The 17,753-nt window shown below is 40.0% G+C and overlaps 2 protein-coding genes across 2 annotated transcripts; both read left to right on the top strand.

Annotated features, from left to right (window-relative positions):
* Positions 1-1,773: 1,773 nt before the first annotated feature.
* On the top strand, positions 1,774-5,180 carry LOC101731163 (olfactory receptor 1020). The gene is given in 4 exon segments (XM_012968896.2): positions 1,774-1,835; positions 3,885-4,054; positions 4,241-4,630; positions 4,633-5,180. Coding segments are annotated over 4 exon segments (1,170 nt in total).
* An 11,649-nt stretch (positions 5,181-16,829) lies between these two features.
* LOC108648285 (olfactory receptor 1019) lies at positions 16,830-17,753 on the top strand. Its single transcript, XM_018096482.2, has one exon. It carries the CDS (start codon positions 16,830-16,832, stop codon positions 17,751-17,753), a length of 924 nt encoding a protein of 307 aa, XP_017951971.2.

Raw genomic sequence — 17,753 nt, 5'->3', positions numbered from 1 at the left:
TCTAAGTTGACAGCAGATCTAAATTTCTCACTGCAGCCTAAAAAATCGGGTTCAGGCATAATTTTGAGAAGGAACTGGCAACTCCCCCTTTCCACAATTTCAATGAAGCTGGAATTGTGGGGGGAAATGTTGTATTTAAAAAAAGATTTGCAAAATGGTGATAAATTTGCGGTCCGTTTTTTTTATGTACGCGTCATTTTTTGGTCACGCAGCGAGATTTTCTGTGGCGAACTCCCATTTCACGATTAAATCCGCCAATCACAAAACACAGAAATTCACAGTGAATCCATGCCTGCCGAATAATTTCGCTCATCACTAGTTGTATTCTGGAATAAAAAACATAAACTGAATTTAACAGTTAAACTCAGATGTTCGATTTTTATTAAGTGCAAAAAAATCCAAAAAATGGAATATAAAACTTTGCATTTATAAGCTTACGAGTTTATGTAGAAGTCAATAGGAGTTGCCCTAGGCAAGCCGTTTTTTCAAATCGAGATTTTCGCGAGTTTTGGGCTGTCTAAACTCGCAAATTTAAGGTATTCAGGGTTTTTTATTCAAAAGAGTTTTTCATATTTGGATTTTTTAATAAATAAACATACAAGTTTTTTTTTTTTTAAATTCAAGTTTATTCAAGGTAGAAAAAAAACTCGAAAATTCACAAATTCGAAAATTGATAAATAAGCCCATAATAGATTGGCACATGTTGGTGCAATGTTGTTTTCATTTAAAAGTACAAGTTTGTGCCAAATCTGAAGTAATTAGGAAACAATAATGCCAATGCATCTGATACAAGAAAAATTTGTAAAAAAAAACACCCATTGACTCCAATAAGTTTCATACATTTGTCACTAGAGTTCAATATTTCCTGACATATTCAGTTCCCTCATCATGTTGCCTGCATAAATAAACATTGTTAATATCAATTTTTTTATTGAAAAAATATACTTTATTATATATATAATATAAATAGTGATGAGTAGTGATGAGCAAATCGTTTCGCTTCGCCGAAAAATTCGCGAAAAACGGCGAAAATGTCGCGCAGCTATTCTTTTGTCGCCCGCGACTATTCTTTCATCGTGCGGCTATTATTTTGTCATCCGCGGCTATTATTTTGTTGCGCGGCTATTATTTCGTCGCCCGCTGCTATTATTTTGTTGCGCGGCTATTATTTCGTCGCCTGCAGCTATTATTTTGTCGTGCGGCTATTATTTTGTCGCCCGTGGCTATTATTTTGTCACGCGGCTATTATTTTGTTGCCCGCGGCTATTATTTTGTCACCTGCGACTATTATTTTGACGCAGGCGACAATTTTTGGACGTGCGGTGAATTTTTCCACGGCAAATTTTTTCATCCGTTTCGCGAAACTATCCGCAGAAATTCGCCGCAAATGAGTGATGAGCAATTTTTTTCGCCAGGCATGGATTTGCAGCGAATTTCCGCATTTCGCCACTGGCGAATAGTTTCACGAAACTTTTGCAAGAATTCTCCGTGGAAGAATGCAATGCCTGTCAAAAAAAAGTTGTGGTCGAGTCAAAATAGACACGGTCGCGTTAAAAAAAGAAGAGGGCATCAAAAAAGTTGCGCGACAAACACGGAACTCCCCAGTGATATTTCTACAGAAGCTCGTCAGCACAATCTTCGTTCCTCTTCTATGTCCTTTCTCTGGGTAGGGACAGGGGTATGCACAGTAGCATGAAAAAGGCAGATTTTTGTGTCCAAGTTTGGCTTTCATTCTACCGTGCATGTTCCTGCCTGAACCAGAACAAAAAGAAGATGGAGGAAGCCAAAGAAGATGGTGAAGAGGTAGATCTTCTAAAGAAATACCCAGAGCCAGTGTAGTTTTTAGCAAACAAAAGTACCAGTCTAAGTTTCAGGTAAGCCATTACAATCTCTGGGGGGAGGGTTCTAACATTTTGCCAATCCACAGTGAATTGAACTCTACTTCTCCTTCAACAGGTAAAAAGCCCATAACTCACTTCTAAAAGAATGGGTACTCTACACGCTCCAATGTGATTCCCATATTGTGCGTGTTATTGCAAACATGATAGACATATCCAAGTGTTAATGTTAAGGGATTAAAGACACAATTTCTGTTGTCCACTACAGTGAAATACATAGACACTTAAAAGAGATTAGCGAAGCAAACAATAATTGAGGACAACATCATTTCTCCCATACAGGAACCCCTGCATGAAAATAAATACCAATAGTTTCTATAGTTAAATCATTTTAACATTCAGTTACTGTTCTTCTACATTTTCCTTTCTTATATACTGATACTAATTAGAAAACCTCTAGAGGAAGAAATTCTACTGGAAAATGAGATCAGAAGTCAAGAGACATCTTTTGGGAGTTCCAGAAACTGCCGCATGATTTCACCTGAGACCTTTCTGTACTACAGAGACTAAGAATGGCAAATATTCCAGATAGTACTTAAGAGACAGGCTCATCTTATTTGATATTATTACAGCATAAACATAAATAGCAAGGGATGGAGAGACCCAAATTGGGATAAAAATGCCTCTGTTTTGATATTTTTAATGTGATATTAATATTTCCCTGTGTGTTTCTTCCCAACAGGTAAGGCCTTCTAAAATGGGCATTCAAGGGGTTTAGAAAAGTGCACAGCAACATAAAACACAATTCATCCCAAGTATTTTACGGAAATACAAATCATATACACTAAAATGATGTTCTCTATGATATTCTTAAATCATATATATTTGTTTATGTGACATTATTTTATGTTTTCAGCTGAACTGAGATCATGGCTTTGGCAGGACATTGATCTTTATGCAATGTTTATTATAAGGTTGTCCCATACCCAGAGAAGTAAGGTGTGCTTGGGCTCCTATTTATTCGAAGGGTCAAAACAGAAAAGGGTATAAATGGTGCAAAATACAGGAAAAATACTGCAAAAGAAAGTGCTTTCATTTTGGGAGAAAGTTTATCATTCAACAGCACAATTTCCCAAACAGAAGGCCAGTAAAATAAAAGAACTGGGCTAGGGGATGAATGCAAGGCAATGTATATACAGGTATGGGACCTGTAATCTAAAATGCTCGGGACCTGGTGTTTTCCAGATAAGGTGTCTTTCTGCAATTTGGATCCCCATACCTCAAGTCTACTAAAAATTCAGTTAATCAATGATTAAACCCAAAAATTAAATACCTATTATATCTTCATTTGGATCAATTACATTGGGATCAATTATTATTGCACAGAAAAGGGAAATACTTTTTTAAAAATGTAGTTATTTAATGGAGTCTACAGGAGATGACCATCCCATAATTCAGAGCTTTTTGGATAACAGGTTTCCGACAGATCCCATACCTGAAAACCAAAGGATATATTCAGCGACAGAAAAAGTGTAAGTGTTTACACTGGCATTATACCAATGAAACAAAGTCAACATTTTACTGTCATATAATGAAGGGGATTCCAGTATTTTGCACCCAGGTATCATGAGCAAGAACAACCCCGTTCCACTTTGTCTAATAATTCACAAAACCGCAGAAAATTTTTCATATAAAATCAAAATATAATAAATACTAATAACAGTTTTATTAACACAAGCTGCAATGAAGTATATTGTCCCTTGGCTCATTGGGTCAACCTGTAGAACCTGAAGAAGTGTGCATTGTTTTGTGATTGGTGCATGCATTTCACAAGGAGTGCATAATTCATCCAAACTCAACCAATGGATAGTTATATCATAAGTCACACAATCAGGGAGCCACCCAAAAGTAGCAAACAAATTTGGAGCCCTACTAAGCCAAGTAGCCAGTTTCAGCACAGTTCTAAAAGGTATTATAACGGTTACACGTCAGATTTAGGCAGAGACATAAGTGCCACTTACTTTTTCATTTCCATTTTGTCAACAGAGGAAAATCTTCTGATCAGTTTTCAGATCTTCAGATCAGTACACTGGATCCCTACTCTTGTTATACACTTTACAGCTGCTTAAAGCCACAAAACGCCATTGCCATTAACTTCTCTGTGCCATGCCGGATGATATTCCTTCTATCCTTCTATTCCATGGAGCTCCTGGTGGGTAAGTCTTTACACCATTGCATTTCTCTGGCTAACTCTGCACATTTCACCATTATTAGGCCTTCTCAGGATATGCATTATGCTGCCATTTTAGGGAACTGATGCCTCTGAGAAACCACTCAGATATTGATAGGTCTTGCTAACATACCGGAGATCGATGTTCTTTTGAACTTTTTTTGCCATGCAGGTGTATATGTTACAATGAACATAAACGTGACATCTGGGAACAGATTCATCTTACTTGGCCTCACAGATACCTTGGATCTGCAGGCTGTTTGTGTCCTATTGTTCTTGATAGTATACCTAATAACATGGTTGGCAAACTCTCTACTTATCATGGTTGTGAGCATCAATGCACATCTTCAGACCCCCATGTATTTTTTCCTAATCAACCTCTCTATTATTGACATCAGCATGTCTTCCTCCACCGTGCCTAAGATTCTGCAAATCACATTGGCTCAGGATAAAAGTGTTTCTCTCTTGGAATGTGCCACACAGATGTTCATTGTTTTAGTTCTAGGGGTGACAGAGTGCACAATCCTGGCCGTTATGGCCTATGACAGATATGCGGCCATCTGCACTACAACACAATCATGAATAAGAGATTATGCATATGTCTGGCTGCAAAATGTTGGACTGTGGGCTTGATAAATGCCATTATCCAAGTTTTCCTTACATTTCAACTGCCTTTTTGCAGATCTCGCCACATTAACCATTATTTCTGCGAGGTGCCACCAATTCTCCAATTGTCATGCCGAGACACTCTTTTCAATGTGATAGCCATGTATGTGGCAGCTTGTATTATCGTCATCTGCTCATTCTTCTTGATTCTTGTTTCGTATGTTTATATCATTTCTACCATTCTCAAGATCCGTTCCACTGAGGGAAGGTATAAAGCTTTCTCCACCTGTGCCTCCCATCTCACAGTGGTCTCTCTGTACTATTGTACCATTATGTCAATGTATTTGCGTCCTCGTTCTGCCTATTCTCCAGAGACAGACAAGACTGTGTCCCTTGTTTATACATCCGTGACTCCAATGCTGAACCCCATCATCTACAGCATAAGGAACAAGGATATCAAACTGACCATAAGAAAATATCTAACTAAGCAAAAAATATTATTTTGATCTTCCATTCATCAGTAGCTAGGTAGGTAATTATATTACCAGCATACAACCCCCTCCCTTCACCCTTTGTTATGACTGTTTCATTGTTAGAAACCCATTATGGGGGGATTATCTACCTTACAAGGACCAAACAAAACATTTTGCCCTGTTTAGCACAAGCAACAACAGAAAAGTTAAAAAATTTCTTGGCAATTCATTTAACCTTGAGTCAGTCCATGGACTACAGTAAGTACAGGTATGGGATCTGTTATGCAGAATGCTCGGGACCTGGGGTTCTTTCCGTAGATTGGATCTCCAGTTTACTAAAAAATAATTTAGACATTAAAGTTGGGATCAAGTACCGGTACTGTTTTATTATTACAGAGAAAAGGGAATCATTTAACCATGAAATAAACCCAATAGGGCTGTTCTGCCCCCAATAAGGGGTAATTATATCTTAGTTGGGATCAAGTACAGGTACTGTTTTATTATTACAGAGAAAAGGGAATCATTTAACCATGAAATAAACCCAATAGGGCTGTTCTGCCCCAATAAGGGGTAATTATATCTTAGTTGGGATCAAGTACAGGTACTGTTTTATTATTACAGAGAAAAGGGAATCATTTAACCATGAAATAAACCCAATAGGGCTGTTCTGCCCCCAATAAGGGGTAATTATATCTTAGTTGGGATCAAGTACAGGTACTGTTTTATTATTACAGAGAAAAGGGAATAATTTAACCATGAAATAAACCCAATAGGGCTGTTCTGCCCCCAATAAGGGGTAATTATATCTTAGTTGGGATCAAGTACAGGTACTGTTTTATTATTACAGAGAAAAGGGAATCATTTAACCATTAAATAAACCCAATAGGGCTGTTCTGCCCCAATAAGGGGTAATTATATCTTAGTTGGGATCAAGTACAGGTACTGTTTTATTATTACAGAGAAAAGGGAATAATTTAACCATGAAATAAACCCAATAGGGCTGTTCTGCCCCCAATAAGGGGTAATTATATCTTAGTTGGGATCAAGTACAGGTACTGTTTTATTATTACAGAGAAAAGGGAATCATTTAACCATGAAATAAACCCAATAGGGCTGTTCTGCACCCAATAAGGGGTAATTATATCTTAGTTGGGATCAAGTACAGGTACTGTTTTATTATTACAGAGAAAAAAAGAAATCATTTCTAGAAACTAGAATCATTTCTTTAAAATGGAGTCTATGGGAGATGGCCTTTCCGTAATTCGGAGATTTCTGGATAAAGAGTTTCCGGATAAGGGATCCTATACCTGTAGTATTCTTCACAGCAGCACAATTCAAAAGCATCATATTTTTACATTCATATGATGTTAGTGAACATACCATGATCTACACAATTCAAAACTTTATATACCACTTCTCATGTCTCATCTTGCCTAGGTTCTTCATAGCCATTCTGCCAAGGGTGAATTGCTATATTTGTAATGTAAGTAATTGAAAGAAAACCTTTCATAATTGCAAGAAGGTGGTGATGCAGAAGATGTCTTAGGTGCCTACACCTTCTAAGGAGACAAGAGGAGGCCACAGTTTCCAAGAGATGAATCATCTCCATTTATTCTGGATGGGTAACCAGATACTCATTCAATGGATTCCTCTACTCACTGAGCAGAAAAAAAAATTCTTTAATAGATTATTCTGGAGGCCATTACAAGGTCCATCACCCTCATTTCAGAAGATAGTAGTAAGTATTACAGACTAGCATCCTCTCTGCTGTGTGCCATACAAACATTCTTAGGATTTCTTATTTTATGGGGGAAGATGAGGTGGTCTGGACTATTACGCTACATGCAAGGATTGTTTCTATTCTCCATGGACCTTCCATTTCCACGTTCTCCTTTTCCTCTTGTACTCCAAAAACATACCGGTAGTTTAATATTTTCAAAACTGACTTTAAAGTGTTTGTGTGGTTCTTTAGTGTAGACTCAAGTTTCCTATTACAGACTTCCAGGATGTCTATTGTGGCAGATAATGGTTTGGTATTTGCCATGGAAACCTTTTTTGCAAGTCGAAAAAATTGTTGCGCGTCAAACTGGGCGTGGTTGCGTAAAAAAAACATGCGGGCATCCAAAAAAGACATGGGCAACAAAAACAACGTGGGCGACTAAAAAAAATGCCAAATGCGTTTTGTGAATATTTCACCATTTCGCAAATTTTATGGCGAAGCGAAACGAAACAGATTTGCTCATCACTATCTATAATCCATCGCCACACCGATTGTGGTTGCGTTACTCTTAGCAGTCCTTTGATTCATGTTCCTGCATTTAGTTTTGAAGCGGTGTTGTACATCCAAAATACTGTGCCACAGCACCTACATGTTGAATAAACTACACATTGGAGTTAGTGATGAGCAAATCTGTCCCGTTTCGCTCCGCCATAAAATGGCAAGAAAATTTGCCAAACGCGCAAAAATTTGCAAAACGCATTTGTCAAATGATTTTTTTGTCACCCGCGTCTTTTTTGTTGCCCTCGGCTATTTCTTTGTCGCCCACATCTACTTTATTGTCGCCGTGGCTATTTTTTTTGTCACCCGCGCTTTTCCGACACGACCGCGCCCAATTTTGCCGTGACTGCGCCCATTTTGATGCGACCGCACCCAGTTCGATGTGACCGCGCCCAATTTTGCAGTGACTGCGCCCATTTTGATGCGACCGCACCCAGTTTGATGTGACCGCGCCCATTTTGACGCAACCTCACCTAATTTGACACGCAACAAAAAAAATTCTGCGGCAAATTTTTACGGAAGTTTCGCCAAACAATTCGCCAATGGCAAAATGCTGAAATTCGCTACAAATCCATGCCTGGCTAAAAAAATCGCTCATCACTAATTGCAGTTAATGAAATTATTCATTTTATATTCCTTTCCAGTTTTTGTACTCCTAAAAGATATGCACTATACACCTGTGAACATGTTATAAACCAAGACACTGTCCAGCAGTACATTCCCTCTGTCTTAAGCAAGTTGGAGCGTTTATCTCACTTGAATTCACTTAGGGGCACATTTACTAAAATTCGTTTTTTTTTTCTGGCCTTGAAAGTCGTATAATCTCAACATGGTATAAATTCGAATTAAACTTGATCATTGCTGTATTTATAAAATATCACGATAATGCTTGAATCGTTCAAATGAAAATTTGGGGTTTACATTCAAAAATCCCGAATTGTTTGAGTTGAAAGCATTCGAGTTTAAACGGGCATTCATTTCCATGAATCCTCTTTATTTTTCCCAAACAGGAATTGCCCCAGCAGCCATTTTAGGAGCATTGGCGCTCATTCTTGGAAAACAATAATGTGTTTAAGTTTCACTTTAAACTGGGTGAAACTGAAAACAATGATGGGATTAACTTCCCCTTGAAAAGTGTGAAATAGAAAATAATGAGACTGTCATTGACTATTCTATTCCTCTTCTATTCTAAGGGGGTCATTTATCAACACTGGGCAAATTTGCCCATGGGCAGTAACCTATGGCAACCAATCAAATTGTTGCATTCATTCTTCTACCTGCAGCTGGCTGAAAAAAAGACAATCACTGGTTGCTATGGGTTACTGCCCATGGGCAAATTTGCCCAGTGTTGATAAATGAGCCCCACTGTCTCCTAATCGGCATTTGATCATATTTCAACAACTTTAACTCTTCTTGTTGCTCTTTACTAAGATTTGACCTACTGTATATTTGCGGTGAATTTATGCATTCACCATGATGTTACACATCAAAAAAAGTTGCGAGCACGTCTATATAGCTCCATGTATCATGAATATCCTTATATCCTTATAATATACAATTTGGTCATTTTGTTCACTCCCTCGGCCTTTGGCCTTGTGCTTTTAAATGGCCATGGAACTCCTCAGTGACTTCTAATATCCTTATATTTTACAATAGGGGGTACTTTATTCACTATATAATATACAAGAGCCACAAAAAACCTTTATATGGCCATGGAACTCCTCTGTGACTTATAATATCCCTATATGTTACAATAGGGGGTACTTTATTCACTATATAATATACAAGAGCCACAAAAAACCTTTATATGGCCATGGAACTCCTCTGTGACTTATAATATCCCTATATGTTACAATAGGGGTTACTTTATTCACTATATAATATACATGAGCCACAAATACCCTTTATATGGCCATGGAACTCCTCTGTGACTTATAATATCCCTATATGTTACAATAGGGGGTACTTTATTCACTATATAATATACAAGGGCCACAAATAACCTTTATATGGCCATGGAACTCCTCTGTGACTTATAATATCCCTATATTTTACAGTAGGGGGTACTTTATTCACTATATAATATACAAGGGCCACAAATAACCTTTATATAACCATGGAACTCCTCTGTGACTTATAATATCCCTATATTTTACAATAGGGGGTACTTTTTTTCCCCTCTGAGGCAAATTAGAGAGGTTTCAGATGGGGTTTTTTGCCTTCCTCTGGATCAACTTGTAGTTAGGCAGGTTAGGTATAGGCATTATGGTTGAACTTGATGGACGTATGTCTTTTTTCAACCCAACTTACTATGTTACTATGTTTATTCACTATATAAATGGAGCTTAGTGATGTCCTCAATTATAATCATTGCTTAGTAATGTAATCTCTGTCACATGACTAACTGAACCTTCTGTATTATAATAAATAATGTACCCCCTGTTGTAAAAAAATTGGATATTAGAAGTCACTGAGGAGTTCTATGAATTGTATAAAAGCACTCAGCTATCGGCCTTGTACCTTTATATGGCCATGGAACTCCTCAGTGACTTATAATATTATATAATAAGTCACAGAGGAGATTCACCATAAACAGTAAAAGCACAAGGCCGTAGACCATTTGCTTTTATACAGGTCACATATACTTATATATGTGTTTATGTTTATAGCTATACTGTACATTAAAACAATGCGTTAGTAGAACAGACATGGGTCAATACAATAACAGAATATACATAAATACATAAATATTACATTCAAGAGTTAGCTCTAAATGTTAAAAGAGTGGAAAGATTCTTGTTCTGTAAAGCTTACAGTCTAACTCGGTGGGTTCCTTACTGACAACAATAGGAGGATTACAAAGTAAGTGAAATTTACTGTGGTTGGTATTGCCACATAATTGCCAACCGTGAGTCCGATGTATAAGTACTATTTAGTAGTGCGATAAGGAGTAGTGTCTGAATTTAATTTAGTATTTTTGGAGGAAATTAGATACAGAATTTAGATACATTGAAGGCGCCCAAGCAAAATCTGCATTTAGGGCTGAATCGTCAGGTGGTGGTAGAATCCATATTGTTTCTACCTCCATATCTGATGATTCAGCTCTGAATGTCAGTGGAGGAAATGAACAATCTTTCCTGCAACCAATGGTCGTAATTGTAAATTGTAAGGCCACCTTAAGACAGTAATAATAGTAATAATGAAGAGAAGGGCCAGGTTTAGGCGGCAAAATGATCAGTCCATGTTTTTAGGTTCAGTTTGAGATGCTATTGATTCAGCCAGGAGGAGAGTGCTGAGGCAGTTAAACCATCAGGCATATGTAAGCTTATGGTAAATTAGCTTCTCTGTTTACCACAAACCACACCATGGGGGAGATTTACTAATCCACGAACGGACCGAAAGAGTCCGAATGCGTTTTTTTCGTTTTTTGTGACTTTTTCGTCGCCGTCGCGAATTTCTCGTATATTTTCCGCAACTTTTTTGTCGCCATCGCCAAAAAATCATATTGTCGCAACGAGTACGAAAGTTTCGGATTCATTCAAGCTTCAGTATCGTGACTTTCCTTGGGCCAGGTTGGAGCTGCAGAGTGCCATTGAGTCCTATGGGAGACTTTCCTTGGGCCGGGTTGGAGCTGCAGAGTGCCATTGAGCCCTATGGGAGACTTTCCTTGGGCCGGGTTGGGGCTGCAGAGTGCCATTGAGCCCTATGGGAGACTTTCCTTGGGCCGGGTTGGAGCTGCAGAGTGCCATTGAGCCCTATGGGAGACTTTCCTTGGGCCGGGTTGGAGCTGCAGAGTGCCATTGAGTCCTATGGGAGACTTTCCTTGGGCCGGGTTGGAGCAGCAGCGTGCCATTGAGCCCTATGGGAGACTTTCCTTGGGCCGGGTTGGAGCTGCAGAGTGCCATTGAGCCCTATGGGAGACTTTCCTTGGGCCAGGTTGGAGCTGCAGAGTGCCATTGAGCCCTATGGGAGACTTTCCTTGGGCCGGGTTGGAGCTGCAGAGTGCCATTGAGCCCTATGGGAGACTTTCCTTGGGCCGGGTTGGAGCTGCAGGGTGCCATTGAGCCCTATGGGAGACTTTCCTTGGGCCGGGTTGGAGCTTCAGAGTGCCATTGAGCCCTATGGGAGACTTTCCTTGGGCCGGGTTGGAGCTGCAGAGTGCCATTGAGCCCTATGGGAGACTTTCCTTGGGCCGGGTTGGAGCTGCAGAGTGCCATTGAGCCCTATGGGAGACTTTCCTTGGGCCAGGTTGGAGCTGCAGAGTGCCATTGAGCCCTATGGGAGACTTTCCTTGGGCCAGGTTGGAGCTGCAGAGTGCCATTGAGTCCTATGGGAGACTTTCCTTGGGCCGGGTTGGAGCTGCAGAGTGCCATTGAGTCCTATGGGACATTTTCCTTGGGCCGGGTTGGAGCTGCAGAGTGCCATTGAGCCCTATGGGAGACTTTCCTTGGGCCGGGTTGGAGCTGCAGAGTGCCATTGAGCCCTATGGGAGACTTTCCTTGGGCCGGGTTGGAGCTGCAGAGTGCCATTGATCCCTATGGGAGACTTTCCTTGGGCCGGGTTGGAGCTGCAGAGTGCCATTGAGCCCTATGGGAGACTTTCCTTGGGCCGGGTTGGAGCTGCAGAGTGCCATTGAGCCCTATGGGAGACTTTCCTTGGGCCGGGTTGGAGCTGCAGAGTGCCATTGAGCCCTATGGGAGGCTTTCCTTGGGCCGGGTTGGAGCTGCAGAGTGCCATTGAGCCCTATGGGAGGCTTTCCTAGGGCCAGGTTGGAGCTGCAGAGTGCCATTGAGCCCTATGGGAGGCTTTCCTTGGGCCGGGTTGGAGCTGCAGAGTGCCATTGAGCCCTATGGGAGGCTTTCCTTGGGCCGGGTTGGAGCTGCAGAGTGCCATTGAGCCCTATGGGAGGCTTTCCTTGGGCCGGGTTGGAGCTGCAGAGTGCCATTGAGCCCTATGGGAGACTTTCTTTGGGCCAGGTTGGAGCTGCAGAGTGCCATTGAGCCCTATGGGAGAGTTTCTTTGGGCCGGGTTGGAGCTGCAGAGTGCCATTGAGCCCTATGGGAGACTTTCCTTGGGCCAGGTTGGAGCTGCAGAGTGCCATTGAGCCCTATGGGAGACTTTCTTTGGGCCAGGTTGGAGCTGCAGAGTGCCATTGAGCCCTATGGGAGACTTTCCTTGGGCCGGGTTGGAGCTGCAGAGTGCCATTGAGCCCTATGGGAGACTTTCCTTGGGCCAGGTTGGAGCTGCAGAGTGCCATTGAGCCCTATGGGAGACTTTCCTTGGGCCAGGTTGGAGCTGCAGAGTGCCATTGAGCCCTATGGGAGACTTTCCTTGGGCCGGGTTGGAGCTGCAGAGTGCCATTGAGCCCTATGGGAGACTTTCCTTGGGCCGGGTTGGAGCTGCAGAGTGCCATTGAGCCCTATGGGAGACTTTCCTTGGGCCAGGTTGGAGCTGCAGAGTGCCATTGAGCCCTATGGGAGACTTTCCTTGGGCCGGGTTGGAGCTGCAGAGTGCCATTGAGCCCTATGGGAGACTTTCCTTGGACCGGGTTGGAGCTGCAGAGTGCCATTGTTTGCACAAATTTTGTCGCAAGTACAAAAAAGTCTCAGAAAATACGCACGGAGCGTTAGAACGAACGAGCGGAGCATTTGTGGATTAATAAATCTGCCCCTAAGTCTTGGTCACAACAAGACATTACTAATTTTAAATACAGGATGGGGTTATCAGTGTTTCTTAATGATGGTAAAAAAATGTAGTCATGGCTCGGCGGACCTAAGACCAGCTTTACCCAACTGACCTGATTTATGGAGATGAAAGATCAGAGAAACTGCTCCTAGGTGTAATTCTGTTAACCCTGTGTGTTAAATATGCTCAAAGGATAAACATGTGCATACAGTAAACATTATTAAATTGAATATTTTTGAGCACTATATGCACTATATGACTATACCAGATGCACAATATATGACCGTTCCAGAAGTATGGTGTCATGGTAACTGGCCACTTGACATACTTCAACAAGCCCTTATGTAAAAAAACAATCTAATTATTAAAACCTAAACAAACTTGAGAGATGGGTAATTGCTTTGGGAGCTTCACAACTAATTTATGGTTTCCTTAGGGGCTTTCCTGATATTTTGCTCTTCTGGGACTAAGGTTTGACAGAAGTATTTAAAAGCAGGGCTCCCATCATATTACAATAATGCGCAATTGCTGATTTCTTTCAGAAAATGCCTCAATTCAGAGGCCATGATAAATGCAATGTTCTAACCTTCATCTGAGGTAAGGCCACTGAAAACCCACAGGAAACATGTAATATCTAATATATATGTATTGACTGATATGTGTGTGTAGATGCAAACTTAGACATTTTACTAAATACAGTATATACCAAGACAACAGCTTGTCAGACTTGTTCCCTGCTGTGTTTTTAACTACAGGTATGGGATCCCTTATCCGGAAACCCGATATCCACAAAGCTCCGAATTACAGAGAGCCCGTCTCCCATAGACCCCATTTTTATCAAATAATTCAGATTTTGAAAATTGGTTTCCTTTTTCTCTGTTAAAATAAAACAGTACCTGTACTTGATCCCAACTAAGATATAATTACCCCTTATTGGGGGCAGAACAGCCCTATTGGGTTTATTTAATGGTTAAATGATTCCCTTTTCTCTGTAATAATAAAACAGTACCTGTACTTGATCCCAACTAAGATATAATTACCCCTTATTGGGGGCAGAACAGCCCTATTGGGTTTATTTCATGGTTAAATGATTCCCTTTTCTCTGTAATAATAAAACAGTACCTGTACTTGATCCCAACTAAGATATAATTACCCCTTATTGGGGGCAGAACAGCCCTATTGGGTTTATTTAATGGTTAAATGATTCCCTTTTCTCTGTAATAATAAAACAGTACCTGTACTTGATCCCAACTAAGATATAATTACCCCTTATTGGGGGCAGAACAGCCCTATTGGGTTTATTTCATGGTTAAATGATTCCCTTTTCTCTGTAATAATAAAACAGTACCTGTACTTGATCCCAACTAAGATATAATTACCCCTTATTGGGGGCAGAACAGCCCTATTGGGTTTATTTAATGGTTAAATGATTCCCTTTTCTCTGTAATAATAAAACAGTACCTGTACTTGATCCCAACTAAGATATAATTACCCCTTATTGGGGGCAGAACAGCCCTATTGGGTTTATTTCATGGTTAAATGATTCCCTTTTCTCTGTAATAATAAAACAGTACCTGTACTTGATCCCAACTAAGATATAATTACCCCTTATTGGGGCAGAACAGCCCTATTGGGTTTATTTCATGGTTAAATGATTCCCTTTTCTCTGTAATAATAAAACAGTACCTGTACTTGATCCCAACTAAGATATAATTACCCCTTATTGGGGCAGAACAGCCCTATTGGGTTTATTTCATGGTTAAATGATTCCCTTTTCTCTGTAATAATAAAACAGTACCTGTACTTGATCCCAACTAAGATATAATTACCCCTTATTGGGGGCAGAACAGCCCTATTGGGTTTATTTCATGGTTAAATGATTCCCTTTTCTCTGTAATAATAAAACAGTACCTGTACTTGATCCCAACTAAGATATAATTACCCCTTATTGGGGGCAGAACAGCCCTATTGGGTTTATTTAATGGTTAAATGATTCCCTTTTCTCTGTAATAATAAAACAGTACCTGTACTTGATCCCAACTAAGATATAATTACCCCTTATTGGGGGCAGAACAGCCCTATTGGGTTTATTTCATGGTTAAATGATTCCCTTTTCTCTGTAATAATAAAACAGTACCTGTACTTGATCCCAACTAAGATATAATTACCCCTTATTGGGGGCAGAACAGCCCTATTGGGTTTATTTAATGGTTAAATGATTCCCTTTTCTCTGTAATAATAAAACAGTACCTGTACTTGATCCCAACTAAGATATAATTACCCCTTATTGGGGGCAGAAGAGCCCTATTGGGTTTATTTCATGGTTAAATGATTCCCTTTTCTCTGTAATAATAAAACAGTACCTGTACTTGATCCCAACTAAGATATAATTACCCCTTATTGGGGGCAGAACAGCCCTATCGGGTTTATTTCATGTTTAAATGATTCCCTTTTCTCTGTAATAATAAAACAGTACCTGTACTTGATCCCAACTAAGATATAATTACCCCTTATTGGGGGCAGAACAGCCCTATTGGGTTTATTTAATGGTTAAATGATTCCCTTTTCTCTGTAATAATAAAACAGTACCTGTACTTGATCCCAACTAAGATATAATTACCCCTTATTGGGGGCAGAACAGCCCTATTGGGTTTATTTCATGGTTAAATGATTCCCTTTTCTCTGTAATAATAAAACAGTACCTGTACTTGATCCCAACTAAGATATAATTACTCCTTACTGGATGTAAAATAATCCTATTGGGTTTAATTAATGTTTTATTGATTTCTTAGTATACAACGCTATTTTATTTAAATGCCTAAACTCACTCAGCTCCTTCCAGACTTTGCCATTGTAGATCTACATTAGGAGCAGTACCTGGGTGCACTATATGTACAATTGATCTAATTCTCTAGTTTATTGACTCCTGGCCTGTTTCCTGAATTCTTCTGACAGTTGTGCCTGTGCTTGAGACTATTTGCCTGTTTTGCTACAATGCTCAATTCCTAATCCTGAAAGTCTTGTGGCCCAAATACTGGCTAAATGCAGCACAGCCTTTAATAATTAAGTGCCCATCTACACTTTTAAGCCTTGTCCTACAATCTGATGGAGGTCCAGAGAGGTTCACCTAACCCCTTGTGTTTTCCATCATCACACAAACAAGCAGGATCTACATCTATTAACCTGTAACATTGTAATAAGGATTTGATGTAGATCTAGATGCACACTAAGAACACCGGAGTTCTCCATTGGGATATTTGGAATAGCTGCCAACATGTTGGTGTCTGCTTGCCCAGCTTTATTCAGTATCTTATCTGATTTCTGTCATTGGTTCGCTCCCTAGATTCACTCGTTGCCACCTCCATGGAGTTTGGACCTTCCTGACCACACAGTGTTTATACTGTATACCCAGCTTTGGATGCATTGGAAGGAAATTACGTTGTGCAAGTCCATTGTGAGGCAGATTAGAATACATTGAAATTCAGTTGCAGGATGGAACATTTACCCACCAGTAAATACAAACAGAGGAACTGATACAGAGGTGATTCTTGGTTTTGATTACATACTGCCTAGTTTCCCTGTAATACACATTATTTTGCAGCCATAGAATATCGTAATTGGCATGATAAGTAATGAAGTTTTGAAGGTGGCCAACCAGCAAATGGCATGAGTGAGATCCCAGTATATTTACCGGTATTGCTTAGCTGCAGTGAAGAGTTATGGAGATCTCAAATGAAACATCTTCCAACCAGTTCTTTCTCCTCAGTCTTGCTGATACCCCATTCCTTAAGGCCTTGAGCGTCCTAATATTTCTCATCATGTATATACTGGCATTGTCAGTAAACGCTCTACTTATTATCGCGGTGAGAATCAATTTGCGGCTTCACACCCCGATGTATTTCTTCTTAAGCAACCTGTCCATCATTGACATTGGCCTAAGTTCCTCAATAGTCCCTAAACTTATCATAATTACAATAACTCAGGATACAAGTATTTCACGCCATGATTGTGCTTCTCAGATGTTTTTCCATTCAGCCCTTATTGCGTCAGAGTGTATAATTCTTGCTATTATGGCCTATGACAGGTATATAGCCATCTGTAAGCCTCTGCACTATAATACAATAACAAATAAGAAGTTCTGCATTTCCATGGCTGCTGTCTGCTGGGCTTTGGGTTGTATCAATTCTAGTTTTCATGTACCATACACCTTACAGCTGCCATTTTGTAGGTCCCATGTCAACCATTTTTTCTGTGAGATACCTGTCATTTTACATCTGTCTTGCCAAGATACTTGGCTTCACGAGGTATCAATGTACATCTCGGCTTGTACTCTTGGCCTTAGTGCCTTTATATTGACTCTTTTTTCATATGCTTATATAATCTCCACTATTCTAAATATCCGTTCCATTAAAGGAAGACATAAAGCTTTCTCTACATGTGCCTCCCATCTCACAGTGGTCTCTCTGTACTATGGGCCTGTTATGTTCATGTATTTGCGCCCTCACTCCAGATACTCTCTTAGCACAGAGAAGACTGCATCTGTTATTTACACTGTTGTGACTCCAATGCTTAATCCCCTCATCTATAGCATAAGGAATAAAGATATTAAATCTACCATACAAGGAGCACTGAAGAAGAAATAA

Source organism: Xenopus tropicalis, chromosome 8 (assembly GCF_000004195.4).
Source record: "Xenopus tropicalis strain Nigerian chromosome 8, UCB_Xtro_10.0, whole genome shotgun sequence".
NCBI classification, from domain to species: Eukaryota; Metazoa; Chordata; class Amphibia; order Anura; family Pipidae; genus Xenopus; species Xenopus tropicalis.
Note: the sequence above shows the minus strand (reverse complement) of the source record. Positions and strands in the feature narration are given on the sequence as shown.

Excerpts from the sequence above, each read along its gene's own strand:
- LOC108648285 (XM_018096482.2), top strand. The coding sequence starts at position 16,830 with ATGGAGATCTCAAATGAAACATCTTCCAACCAGTTCTTTCTCCTCAGT.